The 17,879-nt window shown below is 43.7% G+C and overlaps 1 protein-coding gene across 1 annotated transcript in view; it reads left to right on the forward strand.

Moving 5' to 3' along the window:
- The first annotated feature begins 1,037 nt into the window (after positions 1 to 1,037).
- The window catches only part of LOC148018266 (SH3 domain-containing protein 2-like), a 91,540-nt gene continuing 74,698 nt past the window's right edge, over positions 1,038 to 17,879 (forward strand). Inside the window, exons 1-2 of the mRNA XM_087661194.1 lie at positions 1,038 to 1,222; positions 1,328 to 1,448. Of these exons, the coding sequence (XP_087517320.1) occupies positions 1,389 to 1,448 (60 nt within the window). The 5' untranslated portion in view covers positions 1,038 to 1,222; positions 1,328 to 1,388. The remainder of the gene's footprint in view (positions 1,223 to 1,327; positions 1,449 to 17,879) is intronic.

Consider the following 17,879-nt stretch of genomic DNA (forward strand, 5'->3'; position numbering starts at 1 on the left):
TCTCATCCAATACATGTATACGATTGGTGGGTTGAGCATTGGAAATAATTTCAGTTATACACAACTCCAAGGTGGATTTGATAAGATTGCCTTTAAGACTTGGACATTATGGAAGAAAGGTTTCCCTCTTTGTAGAATTAGAACATGAAAGAAGAGACTAAAGAGAGTTTGGTACTCCACCCCAACACCTAGACTTAACTTGATGATATGGCAATTGTTGGCGGTAAAGTTATCCTCCAAAGACATGCTAGTCGATAAGTCTCAATCTCACCAATGTGTCCTCTCTCTAGTAAGAAAGAAGAAATAGTGGTCCACTTATTTTGGAAATGTACAAAGGTCAAATCAGTTTGGAGCTCTCTCAAGAAGTGGTTGGGGAAGCCAATCCCTACAATTCTCTCTCACTTAAAGGAATCAGGGTAGACTCAATGAGGAGTATATGAGGGTTGCGAACCTCATGAGAGCTCTAACCATGAAGTTCTTATGGATGCATGAGAACAATATTATTTTTTGTGAGAGACAGTTTCGTGAGGCTATGGATGTTAGCTCAACCCAAACTCGGCCTTCATGGGGATCAAGGTGGACTCAATTTGACCCTATGGCTGTTATCTCAGCCCTTACAAAAGACTTTATAGCCATGCTTACGGAATGTAGAGCCTAAATTCATGCCTACAATGTTGTCTGTATATGAAATTTACCAAGATCCAACGGTTTAGCATATGCTTGATGCATTAGAAGATGTTATTACTTTACGTTCTTCTCTCTAACATGAATGAAACCTGCATTATAAAAACTCACAACTTGAGAATATGGTTGTTGGTAAAGAAGAAATTTGAAGAAAGTTCAAATGGGAAAGCAAGAGATCGATGGGATAGAGAAGTTACTTGCGGCTAGGCCTAAGTAGACCCTTTTATCAAAGAGATTTTCAAAGACAACTTATTCATTAGTACAATGTACCAACCTTACCTCTTTGCTGAATATGCTAAGGCAAAGGCGCTTATTATTTTTACACTGAATTGTCCATTAGGTCTGAAAAGACCCGGCCCGCGCCCACAAATCTTCGGTATTTCTCGTCCATCGGGGCGTTTGTATATCGCCCTGAGGCAAGCTTTCCCCACTCGCACACGTACCAGCACCACCATCACACGCCGTCGCCCCCCCACCCCCCCTTCTTCCACACACAAACCAAACACCTGATCTACTTGACCGATCAGGATCCGGACCTGTGCGTATCAATCTCCAGCATCCTCATTTCACGTCCCCCTTGCAGAACGTGCCTTTTAGTTTGCTCTCTGTTCTTTACTTAGCTCCTTGTATATGGCGCTGGCAGGTGACGGAGATGGCATTGCCTGGCCTTTGAGGCCGTTTTGATCTCCCCATTGCCAACGAGGATGGATGCGATTCGCAAACAAGCGAGTAAATTTAGGGAGCAGGTGGCAAAGCAGCAACAGGTATGGCTCTTGTTCATTGTTCCATCAGAAGCCTACAAGCAATACCTTAAGTGATGGCGGTAACCGAAACAAGAGTTAACGAATTGGAATGTTCCTGCCAAAAGATTTAGACGAGCTAAGGATTTGGCTTCGACCTGACCGCAAATAAGAGAGAGTGTATCATTGTCGTCTCTTGTGAACAAGAGCTGGTATCTACCAATATGTTGTGAATGATCCTCCAGCATGTTGGAGGTAATATTGTTAATAAGAATTTGGAAATTAACGAAAAGCACTGAATGTGAAAGAGGCATTGATCAACATAAGCCTAGTAAGCTAAAAATATAGTAAGCTAGAAATGCAAATAAAAAGATTATAGCCATCTATATCCTAACCTTTGGCAAGATTATGACAAAAATGGTCGTCAGGTGCTGAAAGCCTTCGATATTGTTGGGTTATGGTTGCAATTTGAGATTGGCTAGTTCCTTATCTATATGATGCTCAAATCAATGTCAAAGACTACATAAGACAGTGCTCTTCTAATTGCACAACTCAGAGATAGTAAGAGAACCCAAAGGTGGATATGATCCTCAAATCAAATATGTTGCAGCTGTAATATTGTTATTATATGCAAGCATAAAGGCTTCTCACAGCAGCTCCATGCTGCCCTCCAGGCCTGTGCACAATGCTGCACATCCACATGCTTCAAATCCTCAAAGGCACCTTGCTGCCCTGTCCAAGATAGATCACTATCAGTCCACAACCAGTCTTGAAGACAGCCTTGATTGCGCATGAACACTCCTGCTTGCCTCGATCCATGAACATTGTTGTTTGCTGTATTGAAGACTTCTGCTATTAATGATTGGCTGATGATGACTTCATGAACTGTGAGCACCCACTTGAAATAAAACCCTTTGACTAGCAATGATTTGACCACCAACCTGCCGCATGGCAGTCCTAAACGTCGTCATACCTATCATGTCATCAATGATCAGGTGCATTGCATTTTCTCCCATTACAACTAACTGTCCTTAGCTGCATTGCATTTGACAGATCACACCATGGGAAGCAGTACTGGAGCTTCTTAGTGTTGCCTTCTCTCCAAAAGTATCCTTGTTTGTGAGTACCTTATAACTGCCACATAAGTATCTAGCATGAAAACAACATTGTCCAAAACACCCAATCATGCTTAGTAAGAAACCCGTATGCTCACACTTGTTCCAACTACTTTGAGAATCCGAGAACTCTATCCATATGACATCAACAAACAAATGCCCCAAACAAGCCTCTGAACTACTGCATTGCATTTGCCATTTCTTGCATTACAAATACTACTGTCCTTAGCTGCACTGGGTCAGAAGCCATGAATGTACAATCAGCATCTTGAATGGCTTGTGACAAGCATTGGGATGAGTATTGGAGTTTCTTAGTTTTGCCTTCTCTTTAGAAGTGTCATCGTTTGTGAATATCTATCATTGCCACAATAAGTATCCACCATGACAGCAATGTTGTCCAAAACACCCAATCATGCTTTATAGGCAGCCCTTGTTCTTCCACTTGTTCCAATTGTGAGAGTGCGCATCGGAAGAAGGAACATGAACACAAAGAGAGAAAGTAGAGAATGAAGGAAGAAATATTGCACTGACTGAAATGTATGCTGAATACAAAGATGTGGACTGATACAGTCTTTGCATGCAGCCCGAAGCGTCAGTGAGAGCACCAAATCAGGCTGAAATGAGTGGCAGCACCAATGTCGGAGAGGAACGGGAGCACGGTGTGCTGTAACCTGCAGAAGAGAGTGAGAAAAGTATGATTGGGGGTCAGCTATATATAGCCCCATCTCCCCAAAGCTGGCCGAATTGTTGGTGGCCAGCAAAACTGACCGGCTAGGCCCCAAAAATGGGCCAACCTGCACAAAAACGCCCTAAAAGCGCTACTGGCCGCTCGAGAAAGAAATGCAGCCAAACTCACAACCTAAATAAACTGACAGAGCTCCTCTGTCTCCTGCCAGATTCTGACAAGAGCTCACAACCAGGAGATGACAGAGTGACATGCTAAATAAGGCAGGCTACCACCCCCTCTTAGATCCTGGGAGGGTTTAAAGACCTAACAATCTCATGTGATGAAGCAAAGAAGCCTTGGGCAAAGGCTTTGTGAAGAGATCAACTGCATTGTCCGCTGTGGGACAGTAGGCCGCGGCCAACTCCGAATCCACGATCCACTCTCGAACATTGTGATACTGAGCCTTAATGTGCTTCGTGCGAGTGTGAAACACAGGGTTCTTAGCCAGAGCAAGGGCACTCTGGTTGTCCATGCGAAGCTTTGTAGGTCCTATCTGTGGAAAGCCAATCTCTGCTAACATGCGACGGAGCCAAACTGCCTCCATAGTGGTCAAACATAAAGCTTGGTACTCAGCCTCTATAGAAGAAAGAGCCATGGTAGGCTGCTTCTTGTTGCTCCAAGAGATAGCTCTTGAGCCAAGGGAGAGAGCATAATCTGCAGTGGATCGTCGCGAATCCACATCACCTGCCCAATCCAAGTCACTCCATCCAGAAAGAGTGACTTCCTCTCCATACATGATCCCGTAGGGTCAAGTCCCTTGCAAATACCGAAGAACACGCAAGGCTGCCCGCTAATGATCCCTTGTAGGAGTCGTCATGAAAGAAGACAACAAAGCCCACCACAAAAGAAATATTCGGCCGAGTATGGATAAGCCAGATAAGAGAGCCAACAAGGCACTTGTAATTGGTAGCATCCTAAAGGGGAACTCCATCTGCCACAATCTTGGACTCAAGGTCCATGGGGCAAGAAATAGGCCGACGCTCCGCCATACAAAACTATGAAAGAAGCTCGGAGATATACCTATGTTGGGAAATAAAAATGGCATGTGCCATGTGATAAATCTCCAATCCAAGAAAGAAGTGAAGGATCCCAAGATTAGTCATGTCAAATTCCTGTTGCAAAAGAGCCCAAGTGTGATCCATCTCTCGAGTATCGCTCTTGGTAATGATAAGATCATCAACATACAAGATCACCAAAACACATCGACTACCCTCAACCTTGAAGTATAGGTTCGGGTCATGATTGGAGCAATGGAAACCTCTTTGCACAAATAAGCGGTCAATCCTCTGGTATGAGAAGTGCGAGGAGTCTGCTTCAGACTGTAAAGGGCCTTCCGCAATCGGTAGACATGGTCCTCCTGTAAAGGGCCTTCCGTAATCGGTAGACATGGTCCTCCTTCCCCTGCACAAGAAGACCATGAGGCTCCGTAAGGATGCCATTCAAGAAGGCAAACTTGACGCCCATTTGATAAATAGGCCAGCGGTGGTGGGCTACAAGAGCCAGAATAACCCGAATAGTAGATATCTAAGTCGTAGGTGCAAAAGTCTCAAAATAATCCAAACCTACCCTTTGTGCAACACCCTTGAATTTTTTTTTTTTTCTATAAATTCCTTCCATAATTATGGCACATTGACATGAGCTAAAACCTTTCAAAACAAATTGAAAAATCTTTATTTAAATAGAAATTAACTCCTCAAATGAATAAATTCTTGAAAAAAATTCAAAATTAACAAAATAGCCAAAAAATTACTCAAAATTGTAAAAAAAAAGTGGATTTCCATGTTCAATTTTCAGCCAATATTTTGCTAATTGAAATGAATGAAAAATAAAAATCAAACACAACCATGCTAAAACAGCATAAAAAGGGAAATAAATATAAATACAAATCTCCAAGCGAAGAAAATCCAAACATAACCTAGCACAATGTGGTTCCAATTGTTACAATCCATTGATACACATCTTATTAATTTAACTTTTTTATTAAAAAAAAACCAAAATAAAAGTACACAAATACATTGAAAATTTTTAGACATGTTCTTATAGACCCACTTCACACTAATCACCTTTCGTCGCTTGGGACGCGGTACAAGCTCCTAAGTATGATTTTACTCAATGGAATCGAGCTCATCTAGCATAGCTTGTCTCCAAACATCTTGTGCAAGAGCCTCCTCAATAGTAGAAGGCTCGGAATCCTAAAGAATCTGTGACATAAGAGCATAGTTCACACAGAGTGAACTATCCCGTTGGGCATGTAAGCGGGCTGATGTGCATGGACCGGTAGGAGTAGCAAGAAAATGAGTGACACTTGAATCTTGCATAAGCTGCCTGTACCACCGGGAAATTTGAGTAGACTTCTCCTGCTGCGAGGGAGACTAAGTAGCCTTTGGAACTTGCAAAGCACTTGTCTGTGTAAGGGACTCCCCCTCACCAAGGGAAGGGAGATCCTCATCATCTGTAGAAGGCTTGTCCTTTGTTGGCTGAGTGTCCCTAGAAGGCTCCTAAAGAGAGGCTGAAGGGACAGAAGAACTCGATGAAGTAGTCGCATTCGCCAAAGACGGAAGGGAAGCTAGAGTAGAGAGTAGAGGAGGAGGAGGGGGAGGAGGACGGGAGGAGCTGAAGACGAAGAAGGGGTAATAAGAGGAAACCTGGAAGGAAGAAGAGGAACAGAAGGTGGGGGAGGGTTAGTCGATGATGAAGTATCACTTGTAAGAGAACCATCAATTGGATCCTTGGAAGCCACAGTCTCATCGAAGATCACATCCCTACTCACCTCAATTTTCCGTGTGGTTGGGTCATAGAGTCGATATCCTTTCATGGTCGTGCTATAGCCCACGAAGATAAGCTTCCTCGACTTTGAGTCGAGCTTCCTCTTCCTCTTCTTCTTGTCCACATGGACAAATGTATCACATCTGAAGATCCGAAAATGAGACACAGAAGGCTTCGTTCCAAAGAAAGCCCCATAGGGAGCCATGTCCTGTAATGTGGAAGTCGGAGAGCGGTTGTGGATGTAAAATGCAGTACCCCAAAGGGAATGAGGAAGTCTCCTATGCTCTAGCATTGATCAGGCCATCTCCAGCATGGTCCGATTCACATGCTCCACCACACCATTCTCTGATGGTGTGTTCGGATGGGTATACTCCACCTGAATGCCGTGATCCCTGTAAAACTGAGAAAAGAGGTGAGAAGTAAACACGCTGCCATGGTCCGCTCGTACACCAAAGCCATATTTGCAACCACCTTCCACTCGCAGAATCGGGAGTACGTCTCGCCCTTGTACTCCAAAAAGTAAGGCCACACATAGCGATTGAAGTCATCCACAATCAACATCAAATACTTGGCCTTCCCAAGGGAGGCCGTGCCCATAGGTGTGCTGCCTGCCTCGCAAGCAGCTAGGGCACAAAGTGTGAATAGGAGGGAAATCTGAAGTCCCTTCACCTTCTTCCAAGCAGCCCGCCGTATCGCATCAAGGTTCAGATGCCCATTACGAGCATGCCAAAGCAGCCCAAGCTCGTGAGAAGACCGTGCAACTAAGGCAATGAGTGTATAAAGCCTGCCCTCTTGTGTACCTGTCTAAAGAGCTGCACTTGAGGAAGCATCCTCCACAGTAACTGCATTCTGCGTAAAGACAACGCGGGTACCTAGCTTGGTCAAACCATAAACAGACAAGAGGTTAAAACCCAAATCTGGTACATAAAGGACCCTGGCAGAAGAAGACTGCCTATCCAGTAGTAAGGGAATAGTCCTCACTCCACGAATGGGAATGGTAGAGTTGCCACCAATGGTGACTATGCCCCCTTGAGAACACGTCCTGAAGCCAATCCTGTCGGTACGTCATGTGAGAAGAAGCCCCACTGCCCACAAGCCTAGGCTTCGCTAATGTAGAAGAAGCAAGAGATGTATCCTCTACCTCAAACAAATGTACAAAGACGGATTTTGTGGTAGCGGGGGTAGCCGTCGAATTCTTCGAATCCTTCTTCTTCGGCTTCAAATGGGGGTCCTTCAGCCAACACTTCTCCTTGGGGTGAGTGCCCTTCCTACAGTGTGGGCACTTGGGCTTCTTCTCCTTTAAATCCTTCTTGTCCTCTTCCTTCTTGTCCTTGGTCTTCTCCTACTGCTTCTTCTTCTTCTTGCCACTTGTACATGCAGTACAAGCCTTGTTGGAGCTAGAACCATTGGCCCCCATCTCTTTGAGTCGCTCATCATGCTCCAAGACAAGCGGTGAAAGCTCCTCCCATAAAAGTTTCTCATGGGTCCTCCAGGTGATAAGACTGTTGTAGAAGACATTGAAACGAGGAGATGGCTGTTGGGCCAAAAGAATCATAGCCATGTCTTTAGAGGAGATCTTCCATCCAAGAGAGGCAAGCTCACACCTCATATCCTCCATCTTCGTGATGTGCGCCTTCATAAACGGAGAATCATCAAAACCGAGCATGCGCAACTTCTTCTCAAGGGAGATCTTGTGGGAAACGTCTTGTGCTGATGCAAGCTTCTTCCACACTTCCGCTGTAGTCTGCAACTTGCGAACATGCACAAGAATAGAATCGTGTAGACTCATAAAGAGAAAGGAATGGGCTTGAGAGTTGAGCCGATCCCATAAGGTTGCATGGTTCATGGAGACCCCATCATCATGGTCCTCCTCAAGACGAGCAATGGGTGAAGAAACAAGCGCCCATAGGTCGGAAGTGTTGAGGATACACTCCACCTTGCACGACCATAAGGAATAGTTGGAACCATCCAATTTATCTTCCTTGGGTAAAGAAGGGAGGATGGGCACCTGAATAGAGGGTATCAGAGAAGGCATATGAACATTCGAGAGACGCTTCTTCGACGAAGCCTTCACTGTGGATGGAACCCTTTGAGATACATGGACAAAAGAAGGATGTGTTCGAGGAAACTCCTCCCGTCAATCACGAAACTCCTAATAGTCACGTCTCCACTCAAAGGAGTGTCGAGAAAGAAGCTCCTCCTTTGAGTCATCAAAGCCTGAAAACTGGTAAGATATCCTGCACACACCCAAGAAATCTTGCGTTTGCAGAGGGAAAGGATTGTGAAGTTGACGACTCCCCCCACTTGATCTAAGGACATCCTTGAAGGTCCATCAACTCCCTGTATACTTGCAAGAGATGCAAATTCAATAACTCAAAAACATTTTATGTGGGATGTTGGGAGCAATTGGGATTAGTATTGGCAAAGTTTTACTCAGCTGGGTCAGATTGGCTGACATTTATGCAAATTTGGACTTGAAATTTTGGAAATTTGCGCAGACTTTATGCACAAACAGCAGAGATTTATGCACAAATTTTGGAAATTTATGCACAAACAGCAGAGATTTATTTCTGGTTGAGAAAGAACAGCAGTGTATTTTGTTGGTTCAGCTTGTGCTTTTGCAGATTAGTGCATTTACTTTTGTGTTCGTGATAAAATGGCTGTAACTTCTTCCAGTTCAGACATCAAGAGTTTGATGAAGATCAAACAGTTTGATGGTCATGGCTTTGACCTTTGGAAAGATCGTATGCAGGGCATTTTGTTTCTAAAGGATTGTGAGGATGTTTTACAGAAAGATAAACCCGCACTAGTGTCTGATGCAGATTGGGCCAGAGTAAATAAAAAGGTTGTGGCTTACATAAAGATGGGTGTCACTGATGACATTCTGACAGACATTAAGGGTTTAGATACAGGTTATGCAATATAGGAGAAGCTGAAAACTACTTATGAGATCACCACACCTGTTAATCAGGTGCATTTATTGTGCAAGTTGGTGAATATGTGACTGGATGAGTCAAAGCCTGTAGCTGAGCACTTGAGTGCATTTACAGGGATTCTAAATCAGCTCAAAGATGCAAATTTGGACTTTGATGATAAGTTGAGGGCGATCTTTTTGATCATGACATTGCTAACTCTTGGGAGACCTTGGTAATTTCACTCAGCAATAATCCCAATCTCTCATATGATGGGATGAGGGGTTCTATCTTGAATGAAGAAATTAGACGTATGTCTAGTGGAGAAGGCAGCAACTCAGCTTATAATGTAAGAGGCAAGGCTGAAAAGAAAAATGTAAATGCAGGGTAGAGAAACAGGAGCAAGAGCAAAGGAAAGGAAAAGAGTGACATTACTTGCTATCACTGTGATCGGAAGGGCCACAAGAAACCTAATTGCAAGTATTACAAGAAGGAACAAGAGAGAAAGAAGAATGCAGGAGATAAAAGGAAGAAAGGAGATAAGACAGATGCATCAGAGGCAACCAAAGGCAAAGAAAAGACCAATGTGGCCTCTAGTGTGGTCATAGAGGAGCTTTCAGATACAGAGGCTGATGTATTATGTGTAGTTGATTATGATGCCCTTGTATGTCACATGTAGGATATGCAGATTACCAAGGCTGATGTGATTGATGCACTCTTGTTAGTTGATAATGGTGTCACTTAGACTTGGATTGTAGACTCTGGTGCCTCTTTCCATGTCTCCTTGCTTAGAGTGTTTTGCTATGTTCAATGCAGGCAGTTATGGAAAGGTGTATCTTGGAAATAACTATGCTTGCAGCATTGATGGGATTGGCACTGTACACTTGTCTTTAGACAATGGTCAAGAGCTTGTGTTGAAAGATCTCGTATATGTGCTTGGTATTAAAAAGAGTTTACTATCTGTTGGTTAGCTTGACCTGCATGGCTACACCACACTGTTTGGTGGTGGTTTGTGGAAAGTAAAAAAGGGTTCCATGCTGATTGCAAATGGAACCAAGAAGGGCACTTTGTATTGTTTGCATTGTAAAGCCTTGAATGGTAAGTTTCTTGCAGTTGCTGAAATTTGCAACTACTTGGAGTTATGGCATAAGAGATCAGGCCATATGAGCCAAAAAGGACTTGATGTCCTTAGCTCTTTGAAGAGGGTTGATGGAAAAAGCTCTAAACTTGACTTTTGTAATGAGTGTTAGTTTGGAAAGCAAATAAAAATTCCTTTTACTCTGGTGTCTCTCGTAAGTCCAATGTCTTGGACTTAGTGCATTCTAATGTATGTAGTATGCCCGTGAAATCGTTGGGTGGTGCTGCATATTTTGTCTCCTTTATTGATGACTGTTCTAAGAAGATTTGGGTATACTTGCTGAAAAAGAAAAGTGAAGTGTTTGCTGTTTTTAAAACTTTTCATGCATTTGTGACCACTCAAGCAAGTAGAAAACTGAAATGCTTGAGAATTGATAATGGGGGTGAGTTCACATCGGCTGAATTCAAGTCCTTTTGTGACTTGCATGGTATTAAGAGGGAGCTTACAGCCCCTTACAACCCTTCTTCAAATGGGGTGGTTGAAAGATATAATAGGATCTCATGTGAAAGAGGATTATTGCTATCTCATGAGTTTACACGCAACCATGCAGATCATTGCTTATACATGAAAAAGGATACAGATGGCAGCCCCATCATACTTGTTTTGTATGTGGATGATATGTTGCTAGTTGGGAAAAGAAAGACTAGCTTGGATGCTCTAAAAAATCAGCCGAAATCAGCTTTCTCCATGAAAGATTTGGTGAATGCAGAGCATATTTTGGGCATGAGGATTCACAGAGATAGAATGCAGAAATTACTGTTTTTATCTCAAGAAAAGTACATTGAAAAGGTACTGGATAGATTGAACATGACTGAAGCTAAGCCTTTTGGGGTACCCTTACCTCCTATCTTAAGCTTAGCAAAGCCAACAGCCCAAAAGATGACGTGGAAGCAAATGCTATGAATGGAGTCCCTTATGCATCAGCTTGTGGCTCTCTTATGTATGCTATGGTTGCTACTCATCCAGACATTGCTCATGCAGTGGGAGTTGTTAGCAGGTTTATGTCAAATCCTGGCAAGACACATTGGGAGGTTGTCAAGTGTATTCTTAGATACTTAAAAGGGTACACAAAGAAAGTGTATTTGCTATGGGCAGGGTGCAATTACTTTGCAAGGTTATTGTGATGCAGATATGGCAAGTGACTTGGACACTCCTAGGTCCACCAGCGGGTCTATCTTTACAGTTGCTGGTGGGGCTGTTTCTTGGTGTTCTAGGTTGCAAAACATTGTTGCACTGAGTACCACTGAAGCTGAATACATATCAGCTATTGAAACTTTTAAGTAAGCTATATGGTTGAACAGACTTGCAGAGGATCTCGACATGTCTATGGATATTGCAGTTTTGGGACGTGATAGCCAGAGTGTTGTGTATCTAGCTAAGAAGGCCATGTACCATTCACGCACAAAGCATATAGATGTGCGATATCACTTCATCGAACAAATTTTGGAAGATGGTCAAATTACATTGACTAAGATCAAAACACAAGACAACCTTGTAGATGTTCTAACTAAAAGCCTAAGCAAAACTCAGCACGAGCATTGCATACAACTAGTGGAAGTTGGTTAGAGGTTCACATGGGACCTTTAAGTGGGAGGTTGTTAGGATAAAGGCCCGATTTAACCTCCGTATAAAGTACACATACATTATTTAGCTATACATGTGAATGCACCCTTATGTGCCCTAAGTATAAATACGTTTTATTCTTTGTGTACCAACACATTGTTGGTACACTCTAACCGAATCGTACTTGACTCTGTTCTCACTCTTGCCCTCGAGCCGTCACACTCCCTCTCGCTCACTCCTGCTCGACTTTCATCTCTCTTAGCTGTGCACTTTTCTCAACAAGAATCAATTCTTGACCATTTTCTAGAGCTAGATGTATGGTGCCCATTCCTTCAATATCACATGTATGATTGTTGCCAAGGTAGACTTTTCCAAGATTACCTTCTTCATAAGTAGAAAAACGCTCCGGAGATGGAGTTACATGAAAAGAAGCACCGCTGTCAACAATCCACAATTGTGACAAACTATCATGAGTTGACAACAAAGCATCTATCACATGTGTTTTAGTGATATACATGTCCTCCACTGTCATAGCAAGCGGATCTGAAAATGCAACCGGCAAATCAGCATCTTTATCATCTTCTATTTTCTCAATAACAACAGTAGATACCATATTTACTTTTTCTATCTCTTTAGGGGTAGAGCTGCCATCCTTGTCATTCTTTTTGCCTTTTGCATTAGCCTGCTTCTTGCATTCTTGTTCCCTTTTAAAGTACTTGCAATCGGGCTTTTTATGCCCTTTGCGACCACATTGATAACAAGTTACATCTTGCTGTTTTTCCTTGCTTTTGCTGCGATTTTTGTTTTTATTTGCAGCATTATATCTTTTTTTAGTTCTTCCTCTTACATTGTAGGTTGATCCATTGTTTTCCCCACTTGCCTTGCGTTTAATCTCTTCATTTAGAATAGAACCACACACACCATCAAATGCCAAGTCGGGGTTATTGCTCAATGACAACCAAATCTTCCCATGAATTGGGCAAGGTCATGAGCAAGAAGATAGCCCTCAATTTAGGATCAAAAGGTGGCAAACCTGCATCATGTAACTGACTCAAAATACCAGTGAAAGCATTCAAATGCTCTGAGGCAGGCTTGGAGTCAGCAAGCTTCAAGTTGACCAACTTCCACATGAGATGTACTTGATTGACAAGAGTTGTATTCTCATAAGTAGCCTTGAGTTTCTCCTAAACTACATAGGCAGTATCAAGCCCCTTTATATCAACCAAGATATCATCTGTGTCGGTCATTTTAATGTAAGTAATGGCCTTTTTATTCATTTTAGCCCAATCCTCATTTAACAAGGCAACAGGCTTATGTTCTTCTAAAGCATCATCACAATCCTTTAGAAAGAGTATACCTTGCATACGATCTTTCCAAAGATCAAAACCATTTCCGTTGAATTTACGAATCTCAAAGAGATTCTTTGCGTCAGATGTAGATGCACTGCCAGCCATCTTCAGCAATACACAACTGCAATAAAGGGCTGAATGCTTTCAGCCAGTAGCAAGGTTTTTAAATTGTAACAGCAAGTACACACTCTTGTACTTCCAAGGTGTCCAAGAAGCAGATGTTTAGCTGCAAATTTCAATCTCAAGTATTGATTACAGCATATGCACGAATCAAATTTGATACATTTGCATTAAGGATAGCTTCCACTTCAATAATACATCACCAAAATTTCCAAATGCAATGACCCAAATGCTGTATTTACCACTGTTTCACCACATAATGAGTATTCAACAATACATGTATCAAGAAAAGCTGCCCTTTTTCAACATTTGAAGCATCCAGTACTCAAAATATCCCCACTCAGCAGTGAATCTGTTGCAAATTTCATTGTCTAGTCTCAAAACGACTCAAAAATACATCACCTATGTGAAAAGTCCCAAAATTTCTTCAGTGAATCTACTCCTATTGCATAAATACATCTTCTCGAGCATCAAGTATGGGTAAATGTTGCAGAAATTTCACGAATTCTGCAAAAGCCCCAATTTTCGGGGTCCAACAAGAGTGTACAAATTTCCAAGAAATTGGCTCAACCAAGTGAAATTTCACTTGAATCGGAAAATCCCCAAAATTTCCAAGACTCATGCACTCATTGTCTGCATTTTATGGTTCAGAAATCATTGAATCATGTGTCTGTTACCAAATCTGGGAAAAGCCTCAAATTTTGAGAAATAGATTTGCACAGATTTATACTTTGTGCTTGTATGTGTGAACACCTTGTAGAGAGGGGAAAATAAGATGAAGTAAAAATAAAAAAATGAGCCGTTGACTTGCTGACCGTTGGCCAAACACCTTGTCACCCATCACGTGGCAACCTTCCGTCGTGTTGCACGCTTGTCGAGTTGCCTGACACGCCGTAAACCGTCGCAATGTGCAGATTCGTCCGCTTGCTATGCCGTGAACCGATTGCCAGTCCGTCAGTCGTCGTTAGTCCGTCTGACGCCGGTGCACTGTTGACTGGTTGCCTACTCTTTAATAGTCCCCATACTATCACGCCTGTAACACTCCTGCGTGTAACTTGAGTCTAACAACTGTCGCTACCTTGTCGAGCTTGAAGCTGGCGGCTACTGTATGTGGCATGCAAAAAACCATTGTAGCTCTGATACCAGTTTGTAGAGGTAAAGCGGAAGTAGATAGAGAAAGAGAGCTGAGAGTAAGCACATCAATCGAGGAGCTCGACTTGGAACTGAACAGTGTTTGATAGTGATAGAGTGAGAGTGAGTCGATGGATAGGTGTGTATTGGTGTGGTACACACAAATAATAAAAGAATGTATTTATACTTAGGGTACAATACACTTACACCTGCTAGGGTGAGTTCATGTGTGAAGTAATATATATATGGGAGATACGTAAAGGGCCTTTACACCCAACATATTGGGTATTGGTCTCGAAGGAAATAGGCTAAGTCTGGGAAGCAACTATGGTGGGTATGTGGAGAGGCAAAAAAGAAGTGCAAAAAGCAAGCAAGGGATTCGCCTTAGGTACTGCTTGCAATGCCACGAATATGGTGGATCTAGAGTCAACCACTCCAAAGAGTGAAAAGGGATAAATGCGCATAGATGTATGTTTACAAACATAATGCCAATGCACTGGAGTTATGCAAGAGGCAATGCAGATGTGATCATACTCATGCAAAATGCGATGCAACGGTTCCTGTCAAAAGATGATGTACCAGCGAGATAGTAGGGTTTGCAGGGAGTAATATGGAGTAAACTCGGCAAACATGGACAAGAGAAGAGAAGAGAGAAGAAACTCTGATGAATTGAATGATGAAGTTCTGAATCATGGAGTGAATGTGATATAAGGGAAGAAGGGTGCCATAGCACAAGAAGATGATGAAGACAGCTACGAACCACGAACCACAATGCCCTCCTGAAGGGGTGTGAGAATAGTGGAGAGGTTGGAGAGAAGAGGTGACAGACTGAATGAATCAGCTGTGAGGAATGAATGAGAGAGTGGCCTATAAATAGCATAGTCAGTCTAGGATGGCGCCCCTTTTTGGGCTGCAAACCCCAAACGCAAAACGCAGAAATGCAAAAAATGCAAACTGCAGGTGAAGGGTTTCTCAACACCCCCTCTCAGGCCCAAAAAGGAAAATAAGAGAAGAGTGAGGTGGAGATGCAATGCTACATGCTGAAGAATGCTCATGTAGCAGGTGTCACTTGGACAGTGTCCCTCGTGGGGAAATTGGTCACTTGCCCAAGCGCCCTAGTACAAAGATGATGAAAACATGCAATGCATAGGAGGAATGTCGGACTTTGTGTGGTGCTGAGAACCATAAGGATATGCCCGTACTCGATCTCGAGAGGTTGCTCCATGCTGACAAGGTGACCAAGGCAAGAAGAGAAGTGGAGGAAGAAGATGTAGAGGATTCCTAAGATCCAAGATTTTCATCGGAAAGAGCATCTGCAGTAAAGAATAGTAGACAGAGTGAACTGGAGAAACCGAAACTCAACCTCGAGAGAGAAGCCACTAGCTCTGTGCATCCATGCTAGAAGGAATACGAAGGCCTCGTCACCAAGTCGCGGCTGAACCTTCGAGGTCCCGATCTAGGTGGTACCTAAAGATCCTGGGTATCAGTAGAGGAGATGACTGGTCGAAGACAACTGCCCTAAGAAAGTAGAGGATGGGTGAAGAGCTTCATGTGGAGTAGGTTCCCCCTCTAAGGTGGGAGGTGGAGGGGCCCCCACTGAAGTCAAAGTAGTAGATGTCCCCTTTGAGGGCAAAGAAATAACACCCCCCTTTGAATCCCCCTCTGAAATAGATAGGGAATCCAAAAACTCATGGATCACGGACTCCGAAATGTCTGATGACGAAGGAAGTACCGCCGGTCATGCCGAAGAAGGTATCTGGGGTGCCGAAGAGCTCCCAGAGGTAGCCTCTGGAACCTAAGTAGTCGAGGGTAGGGAATGGTGGGGCTTGGAATGAGCAAGAGGTGGGTGTAACAGTCGCTGTCTCTCAGTGGAGCAGACTGGGTAGCCGAAGAAGAGGAAGGAGTCGAGTAGCCACTGTCTCTCGAAGGAGCGGACTGATAAGGAGACTATATCAAACAATCACTATCTCTCGATGGAGCGGACTACAGAGCCATAGGTCGTGGAAGCTACTGTACCTGAAAATAAGGGGAGAAGATTGCCGCTGACATTGCGACGATCTCCAAGAGGTCGTAGCGCCAATCGATACTCCATGTGCTTGAAAGGACTTAGTGCGCATCGGATGCGTCTTATTGCCTTGAGCATAGTACTTTGATAGCCGATGTAGAACTATCTGTGTGGCCTAGAAAGGAGAGGTGGCACAAGGAGTGCTTGGTGGAAGACGCATATACTCCGGGGGAATGGGGAGCAAAGGTCGAAGTCGGCAAGCATTAGTGGTGTGTCCGGTGATGCCACAGTAGGAGCACCCAATAGTCTGGTCATCTGTTGGTAAAGAAGCCATGGATACCAGTGTGCCTTGTTGAAGAAGGAAGAGGTCAACCACCATGAACCACAAACTGCAATGTCCGCCTCAAGGGGTGTGAGGGCAGTGTGAAGCACGAACCGCAATGTCCGCCTCAAGGGGTGGGAGGGTAGTGGAAGGGCTGGATGTAAGCTGCCAGTGGGAGGAGGATGTAACCAGCAGTAAGAGGTTGCAACCAATAGAAAAACGCAGGTGAGGAGAGAGAAAGACTAAAAACGTAGGCAGTAGGTGAGAGAAAGACTAAAAATACAAGCAGCACAGCCTACAGGAGAGAGACAGACTAAAAACTCAGGCAGCAGGTGAGAGAGACTAAAAATGCAGGCGGAACAGCCTGTAGGAGAGAGAAAGACTAAAAACGCAGGCAGGACAGCCTGAAGGAGAGGGAAAGACTAAAAATGCAGGAAAAAACAGCAGCAGCAGTCAATATGGTGAAATTACCTCCGAATAGTGTGTGATAGGCTGGAAACAGGCACCAGACTGTTGTAGACAACAATGACTAGCTTGGACCGTGATGTCCTCCGCGTTTGGGGTGTGGGTAGCAAGCTGAAATACCTGAAATCTGCAAAAACGAGATTGTTTTTGAATGGAGAGTGATCAACAATAGTCGCTCTGCTGTAAATAGCTGCAAACTGCGGGTGGAAGGCTGGAAACAGGTGCAAGACTGTAGATGATAGCAAGGGACAGCTGAGATTGCGATGTCCTCCGCGAAAGGGGTGTGGGCAGCAAGCTGAAAACACCTGAAACCTGCAAAAACGAGATTTTGATGCAACGGAAGAAGAAGAGAAGTGGATGCTGAACCCGCCACCGGTCTTTGCCTTCACTGGAGTGGAGGATCTTTGCCACTGTTTGAGCAGATCCGGCTCTAATACCATGTCAAAAGATGATGTACCAGCGAGACAGTAGAGTTTGCGGGGAGGAACATGGAGTAAACTCAGCAAACATGGAGAAGAGAAGAGAAGAGAGAAGAAACTCTGATGAATGGAATGATGAAGTTTTGAATCATGGAGTGAATGTGATACAAGGGAAGAAGGGTGTCGTAGCACAAGGAAGATGATGAAGACATCCACGAACCACGAATGACAAGTCCTCTTGCAAGGGGTGTGAGAGTAGTGGAGAGGCTGGAGAGAAGAGGCGACGGACTGAATGAATCAGCCGTGAGGAATGAATGAGAGAGTGGGCTATAAATAGGCATAGTCCATCTAGGATGGCGCCCCTTTTTGGGGCTGCAAACCCTAAACACAAAAACGCAAATTGTGTGAAGGGTTTCTCAACAA

Source organism: Lygodium microphyllum, chromosome 21 (assembly GCF_053477565.2).
Source record: "Lygodium microphyllum isolate KBCC chromosome 21, Lygodium_microphyllum_v1.1.10, whole genome shotgun sequence".
NCBI classification, from domain to species: Eukaryota; Viridiplantae; Streptophyta; class Polypodiopsida; order Schizaeales; family Lygodiaceae; genus Lygodium; species Lygodium microphyllum.